The 17,133-nt window shown below is 50.9% G+C and overlaps 1 protein-coding gene across 5 annotated transcripts in view; it reads left to right on the top strand.

The window, feature by feature from the left end:
• The first annotated feature begins 8,549 nt into the window (after window positions 1-8,549).
• RPS6KA1 (ribosomal protein S6 kinase A1) overlaps window positions 8,550-17,133 on the top strand; it is a 30,779-nt gene continuing 22,195 nt past the window's right edge. For 4 of the 5 annotated variants that reach the window (XM_053998706.1, XM_053998707.1, XM_053998709.1 and 1 more), the window contains exons 1-2: window positions 8,550-8,675; window positions 14,514-14,558. In XM_053998706.1, coding sequence (XP_053854681.1) covers window positions 8,613-8,675; window positions 14,514-14,558 — 108 coding nt within the window. In that variant the 5' untranslated portion in view covers window positions 8,550-8,612. Of the gene's footprint in view, window positions 8,676-13,779; window positions 13,801-14,513; window positions 14,559-17,133 lie in introns of those variants that run through there. The other variant, XM_053998710.1, reaches the window with a different exon arrangement.

Genomic DNA, 17,133 nt, shown 5'->3' on the forward strand with positions numbered 1-17,133 from the left:
AAGTGGCAGGTAGGGTCCAAAAGCAGCTCAGCAGCCCTGGGGAGGCTGGAGCCCGGGTTGTCACAGTCTTATGAGAGTTACTTGCTTCTAGAAAGCAGAAGCAGCACTGCCCTAGCAGCCTCCATCCTCTGCCACCTTCAGAGATCAGTGCTGGACAAACTCCACTCACCCGAGCACTGTGAGCCCCCTCTGAGCCTCTCTTTCCAGTTTTTGTGATGATTTTAGTCAAAATCCAGACTGAGTGCTCAATTCCTCATCGGTTTACAGGCATAGCTGGCATTGCAAAGGAATTTATCCATGTTATATCAAGCCTTTGAACTTAGGCTTCCCATATTCTATTTTAAGAATCACTGGACCATTCCTTTTCCTCCTCAGGCCATTACTGCAGCTGCTGTGGCACATGTCCTGAAAGTTTGAGCCTAAAACTAGAGTTGTCATCTCATCTGTCCTCAGCTTGGGAAGGGATACTTTATCCTAAACCCAGATTTAAATAGGTAGCCTATAAGCCTGGTCTCTTTTAGGCTTGCTGGCACAAACTACTTCTATCAGACTTGCTGAATCTTCAACCTGAGATCACAGAGTAAGTGGTGATGTTCAAAGAAGTAATACTTTAGTTCTTGAAAAGCCTCCTATGCTTTTTGTGTTACTTCATTTTGCTTTTGTATTCCAGTATTTGAGTGTGTGCTTTTGCTCTGCAAGCCAAATCTAGGAAATTGAGTTGTAACATCTGTGCTAATCTCCTTAAAAGTCTGACCAGAGTGATTCTTCTGATGCTATAAAACTCTGGGCTCACTCTGCCAGCCAGCAACTTTTACCTGCATTGTATTAAAGACTCACAGAATGATATCCTGTGACCTGTATTGTGCTTAAGCAATGTCACCAGTTGCTGGTTTTCCTTCTCCTTTCCCACTCCCAAAAGCCTTAGTCGTTAGGTTATCTCCTTCTAGCACATGCTTTCCATGTTTATCTTTTCCAAGGACGGTGTTGAAAGCTGGGAAGGAAGTGGCTGCTTCCCAGAGATGGCGAGATTGCAGGGGAAGCACTTGACACCCTCATGACACTTCCTTGAAATGGATGCAAAACTGAAAGATGAGCTCCTGGTAAGCTAAACTCATTCCTCTTATTCAGTTCTCAGTGCCTGCTTGGGACAGGGATTTATGCATTTATTGGGGTGGGGATTTATTGAATAAAGTGGGCAAAACTCCACCCAAAATTATAGGGGAAAAGCAGAAAGCAGAGATTTCGAGTCGTAAGTGTAAATGCTGTGGCAGGAAGATGTAGCAAACGTTGAAGCCAAGTGTTTCAGGGACATCTGAGTGCTGAAAACCACATTTTATTCATGTCTCCATCGAGCACGCCCTGTCACCATGCCCTGGTAGTTGTAGATAACAAACCTGGAGTGATTGTTCTGTGACCAGGGAAAAGAGCAGGCCAGGGTTCCACCCATCTGCAGTGAATTGTTGGGTATTTGGTTTAGTGATTAACTTAGTGAGTGAACAACTTCCATCAAAAAAGCAGGGATGAAGCAGCCCTCAGCTTATGGGTTATGTTTGGGGAGGAAAGGCCAGGCTGGACGGGGACAGTGGAAGGTATCTCTGCCCATGGCAGAGGGTGGAATGAGATGAGCTTTGAGGTCCCTCCCAACCCAGACCTGGGATTCTATGAAATTCTGGGATTCTATGAAAACAATAGGCTGGTTTAGCCCAGACTGGGAATGCTGATAAACCCTTCCCTCCTGCCCCAGAGCAGGTTGGGCTGGCAGCCCCCACTGCTGGGACTGACGTGTGCTGGCCCCACTGACATGTGATATGCTATCCTGTGAGCCTGCCCTGCACACAGGAGCAAACAGATTGTTCAAGATAAACCTCCCCAGTGTCAGCCCAAGGTCCTTGTCACGTGCTGCATGCCCGGAACTGGGTCTGGGCATTCCCAACCCCTGTGCACTGGAGCGCTGGGAACTGAAACTGGTTTTGGTTTTAAACGCAGGTTCGTTGGGTTCCTGCCGGCATGAGGAAACAGTTTCTGAGCAGGTGGTGTTGCACAAGCAGACAGAGGTGAGGACAGAGCTGTGGCTTCCTTGTGCTGCTGAGCAGCTCTCCGGTCGTTCTCAGGCTCCGCTGCCTTGTGTAATTCCCTGTGCAGTGCCGGCTCTCCTCACCAGAGGGAATCGCTCCGCAGCACCACCTCTCCCACTCGCGGGTTCTGCAGGTTTTTGGCATTTAGTCACAGTCCCTCCCATCTTACACGGGGAAGAAAAATCACTTAATTTTCCCCCTGGCTGGTGCAGGACCATGAGGGGTAACACACACTCTGTGTAGGCTGGTTTGCCTTGTTCTTGAGCTGCTTTGCTTTCCACCCTAACCCTTTCACTTCACTGAAAAATTAATTTCTAGGACCATAGTACTGATATTTAAACCCATCTGGTTCTGTCTGAATAGCAATGGTATTTAAAGCTATGCCTGTATCTTCCTCTTCCAAAAGCTTCTGTGGTGATCTTGTAGAAGGACATTTATCTGGTGGTAATTGACTCCCATATTAACTTCCAACTGGCAAACAGCTGCCAAAAACCTGTTTTCCATCTCTGTTGATCAATAGTCCCTTTCAACAAGTATCTGGTGTTGCAGAGTGTTAACGGCTAATAGCACTATGATTCTTATCCTATTTTAAGGGCTGTAGCATATCTCAGAGACCTTATATCTAATATAAGAGTTTTGAGTTCAGTAATGTTACATCTGATGTTATTTATTATCTATTTCTGACACATTGACCCTTTCTCCATCCTATCTTGTGCTGGGCCACTGCCACAGGACATTTATCTCCAACATGATGTCAGTGGCTGCTTAGGTTGAGGGAGAAAATGATTCTGTGCAGACTGTAAATAGAAAATTGAGATGGCAGGTTTGGCCAGCAATTTCTGACACCGGGTTGGAAGGAAGGGTGAAAGGAGCTGTTGCCTGCCATGCAAGCCTCAGTTTTGCTGTCACTGCAGTTAGCAGCAAATCCAAACCACCTTCCAGGGCTGGAGCTGTTTAAACTGCCCACTGCCTCTGGCCAAATCTTTCTTGGCATAAAATAGCATCCTCCGAAGCTTTTATCTACCCTTTGGGTGACAAAATACCTGATTAATCAAGTTTTTACTTTGTAAATTCCTCAGTGGCTGGGGATGCACAGGACAGCAAAGCAGAGGCAAGTGAGAGGGGACATTCTTGAATTCTGGGACGTGAACCTGGGAACACATTTCTTTATAAAATATCTTCAATCCTCAGTGGTAAAATGTCACCATCTGAGCAACACCACCCTCCCCTCTGCACCGTGACAGAGGAAAGGCACAGCCACAACATAGCATAGAGGTGTCTTCCATCAGGGTGCCCACAAAGTTTAGAGGAAGATAAAACTATTTTCTTGCTTTTGTTGCTGGAAATTATCTTTTCTGAGCAGTTCTGCTGTATGATAGTGAAATGAGAGCAGCACACAAGAATCAGGCAGGTGGATTTGTAGCCTGCTAATGGAAAACATTTTCCATTTGGGCTGAGCTTGGAGTGCCTGGAGGGGCACTGAAAAATGGTTCTGTAAGAGGATTTTTCTAATGGAGGATCAAATGTCCTCCCTCATCAGCAGAGGTGTGAGGACTCCTGGTAAAGCTCCCAGAAATGCACCAAGCCTCTCCTTAGAGAGTCAGAAAAGGCCCAGCTGGACAGTCCTGATACTTACTCATGAGGCAAACAGCAATTTAATAGTCAAGCAGCAAAGTGCCAGCCTTGCATTTCTGACCCATTTTGTGTGTGCTACGAGATGTGCAGTGCTGCAAAAATCCTAGAGCCTCCCTAAGTCCAGAGTCTGTTTGTTTGGGTTTTTTTGGGATGCTGATGAGGGACAGATAGATTTTCTTTTTCCAGGGAATCAAGTTTCTGCCATCACTGAACCTGTTGTGCCTTTTGTTCAGTTCCCAACAAGGAACCCATTGAGCACACTTTGGATGTATCTCCTACCTGGCCCTGAAGCCAACTGAGTCATACCTGTGCTCTGCACTGCCTGAAGCACGTATAAAATACAGAAACAATTGTTGTTAGGAGAGACCTGTTTCTCTCTCCCTAAATGATAAAGGCACCCCTTTCCCCACCTCTCCAAAAACTCGTGCTTGTGTTATGCCTTCCTACCTGATTCGATCAGTCATTAGGCCAAAATATTCCTGGCCAGGATAATTTCTAATATTTTAGAAGTATATTTTTATGGTTATTTTGGGATGTGGCTTTTCAAGGCTGGATGTGTGCAGTGGTCTCTGTTTAGTAAGGAGATTTAGAAGTGAAATGCTGCCAGTCATATATTGATCTGAAATCAGAAATAAAGTTCAGGGTGCCCCTAAGGAAAATCAGTTTCTGTGGTGTTTGGGCTTCTCATCAGGATTTCTGAAATTTGCTTCCAAGTCTAAAATGTTTTTTTTTTTATTTTTGCTGTGGAATGATGGCATCCCAAACTCCAGGATGGGGTAATTAGGAGCAGGTATCTGTGAGTGCCTCCTGTGAAGCAGGACTAGACTTGTTCAGCTGCAGGATGTCAGCTCGAGACCGCAAACCCTGGAATGACATTTTCCTCTCCCTGGAGCTGGAATTCTGTTGAAATGTGCTTTTGTTTTCTCCTCCCCTCTCTGGAGAAAGTGGGACCTGTGTGCTCTGGAAGCAGCACAAAACCGAGGGTATCTTTTTGTATCCACTTAAAAGCCCCATCATTTGTTTACAAGTTCTTAAACCTAAAAGAACCATAAACCCTGACTGTACTTAGTGCTGTGTTTATTCAGGTTTCTCCCTCCTGGGGGACAGTGCAAACAGCCCTGGCAGCTTCACTTCTGTTTACAGTGTCTGATAGTTTTCTCTTTCATGTTTTCACTCCCTCACATAGCCCTGTTCTGAATTAAGCTACAAACATAGCTGTGTGCTCATTAAAAACTAAATTTGATGGATAACTTGCTCTAAATAACTTCCCACCTGGGCTGCAGACCTGTTCTAAAAATTAAATTAAAAAAGAAAAGGTGAGGAAATGCTTGTATTTTACATAGGGTTTTGAAAAAGCCTTTTTCAGGTAGGAAAAGGAATCTTTTCCAAAAGAAATTCTGTGTGAGGGTGGGCAGGCCCTGGCCAAGGGTGCTCAGAGCAGCTGTTGTTGCCCCTGGATCCCTGGAAGTGGACAGGCTGGACATTGGGGCTTGGAGCAGCCTGGGACAGTGGAAGGTGTCCCTGCCCATGGAATTGGATGAACTTTAATGTCCCTTCCAACCCCAAAAATTCCATGATTCTGGGTGCAGTTTGAGCCATGGCCTCTCGATGTTTGGAGGCAGGGCTGGTCTGTGCAGCCTGCAGAGCTCTGCTGGGGTGCGTGTGCTGAGCACAGGGAGCACGTGCAGATCCCAGGTCCTCAGCAGTTCCTCGGGAACCCAAAAGGATGGATGGCCGTGAAACAGCTCCTCTGAGTCCCAGGAAACAGCCAAAGCTTAGGACAGAACCACATGGAATTGGGCAAAGCTATCAGCCACTCATAGTTTGAATACCAAAAACCCGAGTCACCTCCCACTCTCCCCTCAGATGCTGTGAGGAGATGTGTGGGTTTCAAACAGATGTTTTTCTCCTTCTCTTCGGGTGCCAAGGGCTGTGTCCTGCGCAGGAGCCAGACCGGCACTCGCACTCGTTTGTTCACATCCAGGAAGGGGAAGGTAACTGATACAGGAGACGGGCAGCGATTGTATCCATGACAACCGGCAGATATGGCCTCGCTGCCTCGCAGCTCCTTCCTTCCCTGGGCACATCCCGACTCAGATGAGTCCCTCAGCTGCAGTTCAGTATTCCTGAGAGAAAGGTGCAAGATCCACATATCAGGCACATTCCCTGGAGCCAGCAGCTCAGTCGGTTCTGCAGCAGAAATCCCTGGCTTGAGCTGCGTGTTCTTCACCGAGGGGCCCCGGGAGAACCGGATCAGGGACGGGGTGGTTTCACAGAAATACCGCGCAGGAGCAGGGTGGGCTTGGCAGACTGAGAGTCTGTGGAGCTGGCAGGCAAAATGCAGTTTATTCTGCCAAAAAATAAAGGGTTTAGATGTGCTGGACACCTTCAGAAATGCATCTGAGCTGAGCAAGGGAAAGTGGTGCTCACCTGTGCAGGAATGTCAGCGGAGGTTGGAGGTGTTTGTTCCGTGGATGAGCCTCAGTCTGCACAATCCCTGTCCAGGGAGCAGGAACTGCCTGGCTGTGCTTCCCCGAGAGCTCTGCATCCTGCTGCCTGCTGTGGTGCAATTCCTGCATTCCGACCACTGCCTGGACCTGCCTTGGAAAACGCTGGCATTTGAGGCAGCTGCAATCGCATCCAGTGTGGAGGAACAGAAAGAAATCTGTCAGAAAAGCAAAAAGCTCTTAGAGGCAGAGAGTTTTTCCTCATTTCCAGGGCCCCTGCTTTGTATCTTCAGCGTGGTTTTTACCACACTAAGGAAAAATGTTCCTGGGATCAAAACAAGGTGATCCATCATCTCTTCCTCCATAGTGGCGAAACAAAACAGAAGAGGCAAAGAAATGAGATGGTGAATGGAGAGCCAGGGATTAGAAGAGAGGATGTAGAGCTCAGGTTCTGCCCTGACACTGAAAACCTGACTCAGTTTCCCCATGAGGACAATGAGCTCTGGATCTAATTGGTCAATATTAAAAGTACAAAGAGGGTTGCTGCAAGCTGTAATTAATTGACTGTCTTAGCAAATTAGAAGAGTCTGTAAATTGTAGCAGATATTTGGGATTCAGCCTTGCAAGGAAGGTCTTGTGCCTGTGATCTTTTTTGCATTTCCTTGTATGTGTAAAAGCAGCATCCCACAAAGCAGGCAGGGGATGAGATGCCCATGCATTCAGAAAAAAAGAAAAGATGCAGTGAGCCATGGGAGCACTGGGTTACTGTGGTCATGGGGAGAATCACTTGGCCAGCTTTTGGAGCAGTCAGTCAAAATTGGATCTGGTAGTGATGATACAGATCAGTCTCCATTTGCTCTGGGGATGTCTTGGTTTTGGCTGGGATAGAGTTAATTTTCTTCTTAACTGGTTTAACGAATGTTGTCAGCCTCTCTGCAAAGGAAAAATGTTACACAGCCAGCCAGCTGCAGAGGCAAAAATACCTACAACTGTATTTGAGGAGGACTTTATGGTTTTAAAACCAAACTAAACCCACAGCATTTTGAACTTCCAGCGAATACAGCACTGACAAACCATCCAGCTGATCCCAAGTCTCTGTTTACTATAGCAGCAGCTCTTCCCAGCCTGCAACTGTCTCAGAAAAATGCCAGGCTGTATGTTTTAATCACTGCATTTAGCCATGACAGTCACCCAAACAGCAGATTTTGCTTTTTGCACCCTGCTTCCAGGATCAAGGTTGCTTTTTATAGCTGTTCTTTGACTGGAAATAAATCCTGGGGGACACCACTACCTCATTTCTCTTATCCTGACATCCTGCCCTGAACTTAGCAGCAATCTCCTGTGGCACATTTCACCTTCTGTTAATCCAGCTAGGATTCAGCATTACCTGGAGCAGGAATGGAGGGAAGGTCAGTCTGAGAATTTCTGGCTTCTCTTGGACTTCTGGAGCTGGCAGTGGAGAGGCCAGAGCGTTTCCCCCCAGCATCACTGTGGTGTCACCACAACCTTTTTTTGGGTGTTATTATTATTTTGAGATACTGTAGAGCTACTTCAGCAAAATCATCTCCTTTAACAAAAGTAGCTGCAGAGATGCAGAGAATAATCACACACAAGTCATTTATGGTCTCCCCAAAGTCTTTAATTTGCTGTTTTGCTAAAAGGAGTGGTAATCTGGCAGTTTTATTTAGGTGAAGCTTCATGATTTCTGTCTTTGTCAAGTCCTGAGGCAGCCTGTCTGTCTCTGTGTAATGAAATACGATGGATTTCCTGCATCCCAACAGACCTGGCAGTGGTGGAAGCAGCAGCACTTCTGTGCCCATGCTCTCCATAGGCCTTAATCTGGACATTGCCCATGAACCTTTCACTGCGGCCTTCAAGAAGACTTGATTTTCTACTGTAACTTTTCAACACTTCAGAAGTTATTTATTTGTAACTGTAAAAAACCAATTGGTTGGACAGGAGGGGACAGCCAGGGGGTCGGGCTCTGCTTCCAGAGAACAGGGACACGAGGAGAGGGAACGGTCTCAAACTGCCTCGGGGGAGGTTTATGTTGGATATTGAGAAATATTTCTTCACCAAAAGGGTGGTCAGGCATTGAAACACGCTGCCCACGTTGAGTCACTATCCCTCGAGGGATTTAAAAGCCGTGCGGATGTGGCACTTGGCAACACGGGTTAGTGGTGGCCTCGGGCCGGTGTTGGGGGAATGGCGGGACTCGATGCTGTCGCGGGGAGCTTTCCAACCCGAACGACTCCGCAATTCCACGCTCCGATCCGCTCCCGCAGCCGCCGCACGCCGGGCTGGGTTTGCCGGATGCTCCGGGCGGAGGATCCCCGCAGCCCCTCCCCGGTGCCTCCCGCCCGCCCCCCGCCCCGCCCCGCCCCGGCCCGGAGCCGGTGGGTGCCCAGCCCGGCGGCGCTCGGAGCCAGCCCGGCGCGGGCACCCGCCGGCAGCGATGCCGCTTGCCCAGCTGGCCGAGCCCTGGCCCGACATGGAGCTGGTGCATCTGGACACGGAGGTGAGCGGGCACGGCCGGGGGGGGCTCCGGGGCGGGGGGCTCCGCCGAACAAAGGAGCGCCCGGCGGGACCCCGCGGAGCGGCGGCCGCGATGCCGCCCGGCCCGAGCCGCGCCCCGCAGCTGGGGAGCGCGGCTGCCGGAGCCCGGCGCTGCCGGGGCCGCTCCGGCACCGCTCCGGGGCTGCTGCGGGGCTCGCTGTGCGCGCCCGGGGCTGTGCTCGGGGCACCGGGGGCCGCCGGGCTCGCTGCTGCCCGTGCGGGCTGTGATCGTTCGGGGAGTGCAGGCAGCGCTCCCAAATCTCCCGGGTACAGAGGAAAGTGGACCCGGCTGAAGGCCCAGGGAATAAAAATCTCAATTTTGGGGGTTTTCTCCCTCACCCTCCCAGCGCTGTCTTCTCGCAAAGGCCTGCGCCGCCAACTCCGACCACGCTCCGGTGTCACTTTGCTGGACTCTGCTCTTCCCTCCCTCTTGGCTCTTTTCCTCCTTATTGAGACCCCCAAGCCAGATGTGCAGGATGGAGCTCATCCCCTGTCCACATCTGCAAGCTGGCACAGCCATTTCCGAAGGAAGGGACAGCTTGCAGCAGTTGTCACCCACAGCAGAGCAGCCGGCTGAGGCACTGTGCTCTGGCACTCTTCAGTTAAACATCTCACTCAAACTGGAACCAGCAGAAAGCAGAGGGAAAGTGGGGATTTTGTCCCAGGTGTTTCACAGACCCTGGTGCTTTCCTGGATTCCATGCTGTCATACTCCATTATCATACCTGGGGATGTCTCCGTGGTTAATTGGTCAGATTTGCTCATTCCTGTTTAAAATTGCCTCTTCAGAGGTCTGTGCTTCGAGCAGAGGCAGCGTTTCCCTCCCCCCCCCCCCTCCCGCTGCAGGGAGGCACTGGCCATTCGAGATGAGGTTTCCTAATTTTCATCAGCCAGGTATGGCACAGCTTCTCCTGGAGACCCCGTGAGGTGGGGAGGCTCTGCCTGGGCCGAACACCTGGCACGGAGGTGCGGTGGGTGAAAAGCCCCTGCTCTGAAACATCGCCGGAGCAATGAGCAGGAGTTTGTGCTCCAGGCTGGGAGAGCAGGGAAGTCCTGCGGCGATTCCCAGATCACGTCATGTGCCCAGAGCCAGGCCGTAGGTTATTGTTGGGAGACAGGGCTTTTTATTTGTGGTTTCTCCCTTCCTAAGAAGGGAGATGCCTGAAAAGCCAGGAAACGCCACTCGACTCATAATGGGAGGAAACGAATGCCGGTGCCCAGGGCAGGGGAAACCGCGGGCGAGGCTCCATTCAGTTCCTAATCCCGGTGTCCCGGTGCCGCCGGGCGCTGTGTCAGCGCCACGGAATCGCTTCCGAGCGGAAATGGCCGGGGGGTCCGGGCTGCTGTCACCGGGTCAGCTGCGGGCTCCGGGCAGCGGCAGGCACTGATTTCCTCATCGCAGGAGGACCGGCTGCGTTACTCGGAAACTGAGACTGGAGGGAGCCTCTGGCTCTCCCTTCCCTCGTCTCACCTTGGCCGCAGCTCGGGGTCAGGGTCAGGCACCACGTGCAGGTGGGATTTCAGCAGATCAGGTTTTTTGCGTCTCAGGATCTCAAGTGGGACTTAACAATTTGCCTCCCTTTGGTTTAAAATGATAAGTACACACTCTTAATTACAGCGAGGAAAATAATACAGGTGTTCTTCATCTTCACACCTGGGTCAGATGCTAGAGAGCTCCCTGAGGTCCAGCAGCAGAGCGGGAATGGGGCTTGGGAGGAGTTTTGCACTTTGAGGCTAAAATCGCCAAGGGGAGGGGCCCAAGGGGGAAGTTTTCACCCCTCCTGGGAGAGGTGGCACCACTGAGAAAGCAAGGAGACGTTTCTGGAACACCGGTTACGTAAATTGCCCTGGGATCGCTGCCATCCAGGTTAGAAACCGGCTTCCTCCGACCTTTGCTTTCTGAGTCATGGAGCAGAGGTGCTGTCACCGTGCTGGTGGAGGCATCAGTCCTATTGTTGAGGGATTTGGGGTTTTTCCACTGTGTTCCAGGAGAAGTGGCCAAGTGGTGCCCCTTGTCCCGGCCCAGCAGAGCTCAGCCATGCCACGGAAATGCGTGGGAGTGGGTGGCAATGGGAGCTTGAACTGCTCCTGGCAGGAGCCAAGTCCCTCTGTCCTGGAGTCTGAGCTTTATGATCATTGCTCCTGCTTTTTTTTACACTTGCCATTCTCTCTTCTGCTTATATTATTCCAAATATTGCTTATTGTAGTAGAAAAACATGGCTGGGGCAGAGTACAAATGCTGGAGAATGGAGCTGAGTGACACAGAAATGCTTCCCTGTGAGGGTGGGCAGGCCCTGGCACAGCTGCCCCTGGATCCCTGGCAGTGCCCAAGGCCAGGTTGGACAGGGCTTGGAGCAGCCTGGGACAGTGGAAGGTGTCCCTGCCATGGCAGGGGGAATGAGGTGGGCTTTAAGGTCCTTTCCATCCCAAACCATCCTGTGTTTCTTTGATTCCATGACTTCATCCCCATAGCAGTGGATCTGTCATCAGGGCTCCACTTTGCTTCAAATTCTTCTTTCATTACACAAACCTACAACAATGCAACTGACGTGGGATTACGCCAAACTCCACCATTTCAAGCTAATTATTTTTGCCTGTATATATGTATCACCCTTTACTGAGAAGGAGCTACTCATGAATAACTCTTTTCTCAAGCATGGTAGCTTGAGCTATGCAAACTACGATCAAGAGAGAAGGGAGACAGCGGAGTGGATGTCATCTCTGATATGCCTTGTGCAGAGACTCCTGTTTGGGCTACCAGAGTTCCTTTGGAGATCTCTATTCTTGTAGAATTATTTCCTTTCTCTGAACTGCAATAGGCAAGATCCATAAATTCCACTTAATGGTAATAATTTAAACATGCCTTGTTCTTGTGTCAAACTAGCAGGAGCTCTGGGGTGAAGGGTTTCTTCCTCTGCTCCTTCCTTGAATGTTTCATGGCTCATCAGAGTTGGGTGAAAGAGCAGCTCTGGGTACCTGGTCCTTGTGAGGTGTTTTGGGGCACCTGAAAAGTGGCTGTTCAAAGCATAAGGATGCAGGAACAGCAGCAGGCTGCTTTGGCAGGCAGAGCTGTCCATAACCCGGGATGCCTTGAGCTGGTGGTGTAACCACAGAGCAGGACTGGGCCCCGTCCCCACGGTCCTGCCAGGATGCACTTCGTCCTGGTTTCACATTAGAGCACACTGGCCTGCTCTGGAAATTGCTCCCTGTGCTGCGGATTATGCGGAATTAAAAGGATTTAAAGTGCAAGATGTCCTAAGATAAATATCTCCCAAGTTCAGCCAGGCTGGCAGTTGCGTAACTGAGCACACTTGTTTTCCAGGATACTTTTCTGTGTGCAATTAAGGAAACTCGTGTGCTCAGGAGGGGTTTGTGTCAGCTCTGGGGCAGCTGGAGCGGTCGGTCGCCCAGAGGTGCCCTGGCTGCTGGGCTGCTGCTCCACGTGCCCATCAGATTAGAGCTCTAATCCCTGTTTCCGCTCACCCCCGAGCAGGGCAGCTGCAAGGACAGGCTGCGGGCTCCCGGTGAGCCTCGTGTGGCTGCCTCATCAGTAGCCCAAGCCCTGCTCTGACACAGCCTGGGTGAGCTCCTCACTGCCCTGGGCACCCCAGGGAGGAGCTGTGCCTCTCTCCTGCAGCAGACGTTGCCTGGTTGCTGCAGGAGGGAGATCTTGGGAGTTGGGACATTTGGGAGGCTCCTTTGCAGTCCCAGAGTGCTGTGGGAGGGCAGCTGCACCTGCTCCCCCCTGTGTGTCGTGTGCAGGGGCAGGGCAGAAATAAAGCATTTTAAAGAGGCAAATGTCAACCCAAGAAACCCACAAAGTATTTCAGCCCTGCTCATGATGTGCTGAGTGGCCATATTTTATCTCGGGAGGTGATGAGTCTGGAGCTGTTTCCATCTGGAACATATACAAATGGCTCTCCAATTCCATATGAGGGAATAAGGACTGGTTTTGCTCTGGGGTGGAAGGAGAGCACTTGGCTCCAAACACTGCAATTCTCTGCTCACACATCTGACTTCTGTCAGCCAGAGAAAGGAACTGTTTCATCAGGAGCTTCATCACCCTAAGACCTCCATGGGAGCTGCATGCCCAGGCAACCTCCCTGGCATGGACACTGCTCTTTCTTTTCCCCATCTCTTCCATCCCAGGTAGGATGGGTTTCTGTCAGCAGCACAAGGACAAGTTTTCCTTTCCAGGGAGCTGATAAAACTCAGCCCTCGAAATTCTGGTGGTTCTGGAGGTATCACCTGGTGTCTCCCAGCTCACCCTTGAAGCTGAGGGGTTGGACACCCCCTGCATCCACTCACCCCTCTCCTGACAAATGCCTTGTGGATCTGCTCTCCAGACCAAGAGCCAGGCACTGTTTGCCTCTGTCCAACAGAGAAATTCTGCTTCTTAAGCTGTCTGAGAGAAAACCAGCCCTCCCCGAGCTGTGGTTTGGATTAGCAGCCAGTTATGAGCTGTGGATGGGTGACAGCTGAGCCAGTACACATCAGCCTGTTTCCAAGTCTGGTTATCTCAGTGCTGTGGCTCCCCCTGCGTTGTGGGGGCTGTTCATAAACACAAATTCTTACTTCACTGCTCAGCTATTTTCCGTGCTAATGGCACCGAGGGCTCTGTGTAAACACCAGGGCAGCATTCCTCTGGGAGAACTTGTGCGTGGGGCTGCTGGGGCCTGCTTTCAGTCGTTGGCTGAAACTACTTTGGAACTAAGGTGAGTTGTGGAGCTCAGATCAGATCCATACAGATGTAAATATTTCAGTGCAGTGGAGACCTGAGGAAGAAGTCAGGTTAATCATCTCAATGGATCCTTGCTGCTCCAGGGAAGGAGTTGGCTTCGTTTCTGTCAGTTCCTGAAAGGCTCTAGAACCCAGTCATTCCACTGAGGATCTGAGGCTCGAACCCACTGGCACTATAACTCTTCACTTGGCCCATAACTTCTGAAAAGGAAAGAATAAACTGCCCTTGTTCTTTCAGAGGAGGAGAGGAATGCCATGATTTTTGGAGCCTGAGACTGCAGTGCAGACAGATGTCAAAGCAAAGTCTTCTTGCCCTTGTTTTTCTCCACAGTCTGCAGAAAACCTCTTGTACGTGCTTATCCTGCTCTGGGTATCTGTGTCTCAATGAAATCCCACCCACTTTTGCTCGCCCGGCTTCCCCAGGCGGTGCCGGTGCCGTCTGAACCTGATCCCTGCTCGGTTCAGCCCGGGGTGACCGGCTGCTGCCACTCCGGGTGGCTCAGGTCACCTGCTATGACTTTGTGCGGGGGCTGGACCTGGACCCAGGCGGGTGGGGCAGATTTCCTGCAGCTATCAGGTGCGATAGGGTGATAAATAACTGATAAACGCTCCGGTTAAAGCTGATGTCACGGCATGATGGTTGTTAACTCTTCGGCTGCAGCTCCTGCCTGCTGCTACCAGCAGTCCCGGAGCAGCGGTGCAGGAGGGGTGGGATGCAGCAGCATCTGCAGCACGTGGTGGGAATCTGCACCGAGCACCCCAGGGATCCTCTCTGGTGCTGTTTGCCCCATGAGCAATATTGGGTGGATAAGGAGCCCAAATTTCATTTGGGGGAAAGTCTGGAGAGACTCTGGGTGAGAGACTTTCTTTTAAACAAGTTAAAAGACAAGAGTCTGGTGTATGGGGAAATGTTCAACCACCTTGTACCATATCCAAAGTGGCACCCTGCCCTATTTGTCCCACGTGAGGGGCTCCCAAAGCCACCTCCCAGGTTTTGTGAGGGACATGAGGAGCAATCCCATGCCTAGCATGTGCTAATAGCGGGTTCTCTTGCTTTGCAGAATGGGCAGCCAGCGCCAGAAGAAGGTGGGAATCCTCCATCCAAGGTAAAAAAATGCCCCAGGCTACCTCTGCAGGTCCCTCTGAGCGTGGCGGGTTTGAGCTGACTCGGGAGCAGGATGGGGATGGTTATTTTTAAACCCTGTAAAGCTGCTGCTCTGTAAATTTGCAGGAGTGCACATGGGAGTGCAAGGGACTGGAGATGGGGAAGAGGAAAGATAAACCCCTGTCTTCCTGCCCCTTTGGTCATCCAAACTTGCTTGGAAGGTTTTCCAAAGGGCCACCTCGGTCCAGCACTCAGGAGCTGGAGTGGGGCTTTAGCTGAGGGCGAGAAGTGAGAACCCCTGGGGTGTTTCGGTGCTGTGTTTATGCCTCTCTCTGTGGTTTGATCTTGCTAGCTGGGATGAGAGGTACAAGAGTATTTGGTGGTTTTGGCACAGCTGCCCTTCCCTTGCTGAGCGTCTGGTATCTGTTTATTCTCTTGCCTTGGTGAGGCTGGGAGAAGCTCCACTTCTGCCAAGTTGCCCTCTGCATCCCCATTAGCGTCAGCTGGGAATGACAGAAAGACCTGAGCTGCTGTCTCCAGTGTTTTGGGCAGAGATCTGAACCTGCTACTCCTTCTTGAGACACCTAAAGCTCACCCTGCTCCACACACGAGCAGTGTGGTGTGGAAGGACTTGATCTGTGTGCTGTGAGCCCTCCCCAGGTACAGGACCAGCATGATGCTATCCCCATGGGTGTTTCCTGATTGTGCCCATTCCTCTGCCCTGCCCTCACTGCAGAGCAGGAGAGCCATGTCAGTACCGTGAAATCATAATCCCTTCAGGATTGCCTTTTCTGATCCTGCCATGCTCTGACTGTGGAGAATGGCACAACACTTTGGACTTGCCCTGGGCAACCTTCCCAAGCAGGTTGTCAGGAGCTCTGTACCCTCAGCGAGGGCCCTGTGGCAGCTTCTCTCTCTGAATCATCGGCCCTGCCGAAGGCTCTGGGGGCTTGCTGGGTTGTTTTTCCAGCTGGTTACGTTGTATTTTTAGTGAAAGACATTTAAACCTAAACCCCAGTGGTCTACATTTCAGCCAGTTTTTTTTCTCTGGGAGGTTTGTGGATTTCTAGCAGTGCCAGTGCATCTCCCCTACCTGTTCTGCCTCTCTGTCCCACTCTGGAGCTGGCCTGGCACTTCTTCAGTGGCTTGCAAAGAAAACTTTGGGTCAGATGAATTCAGGTCAATGGAATTTGCACTTCCCTCCCCTGAGAACAGTGGGTTAACGACTCTTCACTGTGTCTACATCTCTGGCATGGGGAAAAAAGGAATCTTGTGTTCTGGTTGGATTCCAGCTGGGTTTCTAAGGATTGAGACTTTGCCTCTTTCATCTTCAAACACTTGGCTAAACTGCCCTTCCCTAAATGCTGCTGATGGATGTTGCTTTAAAAATCGTTTAGGATTTTTTTCTCTTTGAAGGACATCACTGAGACAAACCCTGACTGATTCCATCTGTAGGTGGCATTCCACAGAAAGATCATGAGATAGAAACCAAAAAGCAATTGAGGTTCCCTTTGCTGGTCTGTGGGACATGGACGTGCAGTCCAAGCTGAAGCGGAGCAGGGGGCAAGTTCTCCAATATCCCAGAGCAGGGAAGCCTCAAGAGCCCTGTGCTGCTGTAGGTGTCCTGCTTTCCACTTTCCTGAGGCCCTGTGGCCAAAACGCCTGTGAGCAGTGTCTGACAATCCCATTTTGGGTAACTTTTGAGCACCCAAAGCTCTGCTGCGTGCTCCTGAAATAACCTCGGTGGCGTTTTCCAAGTTTGTACAAGGTATGTTTGCTACCAGCACAAATGAAATCCCTCCTGTAAACACATACCTTCAACTTGAGGGCAAGCTCTGCCCTGAGATGCTGCAGATGGGGGAACAGGCAGCACCCAGAATATCTGTGTGTTTCAGCTCTTTCTGTGGGTAGACATCAGCAGCAGCTCCTGGCTCTGACTCTACCCCAGGAGGAGAAGCAAGTGGCCGTCACCATCCGAGGTGACTATTCTCACATTGAAGGTTGCTCAGGCTCCCTCCCACACCCTTCTGTGCTGTGTGTGGAGAGCTGCAAGGGAAAGAGGCACCTTTTTCCAGGTTTGTGCTATCCTTTTGCAGCTCATTCTGTGATCTCTGCTAAAAATAACCTGAAGCGGCGACAGCGGCGATTGCTCAACGCCCACGCGGCAGCCCTGTCCCTTCCTCGCCCTGCCAGCAGGATGCTGCCAAAGTACAGTCCTCATATGCCTGGGCCATAACCAAAGACTCTCTGAAAAGGAGGAAATCCAAGAGCTCCTCAAAAGAGTCGGGAAGCTCACAGCTGGTGCTGTGAGATTGCTGGAGTGTGATGCCTCCATCGCCATCTCACCTGAAACTCGAGGTCACTGCAGAGGTAGCAAGAGCATGGTTTGGGCCAGGCTGGCCCTGTTCTGGTACTTTCTTGCTGCTTTTGTAGCTCCTGCTCAGCTTCCTACCTAGGACAGCTGGTGCATTTCACAAGCTCTTGTGTTTTCTACCTTTCAAGAACAGTTGTGGCACACAAGTCCCTGCAGGCCCCATTCCTCAGTGTGTTTACCTGGGGAATGTCTGCAAGATCCT

This window comes from Vidua macroura, chromosome 25 (assembly GCF_024509145.1).
Source record: "Vidua macroura isolate BioBank_ID:100142 chromosome 25, ASM2450914v1, whole genome shotgun sequence".
Taxonomy (NCBI): Eukaryota; Metazoa; Chordata; class Aves; order Passeriformes; family Viduidae; genus Vidua; species Vidua macroura.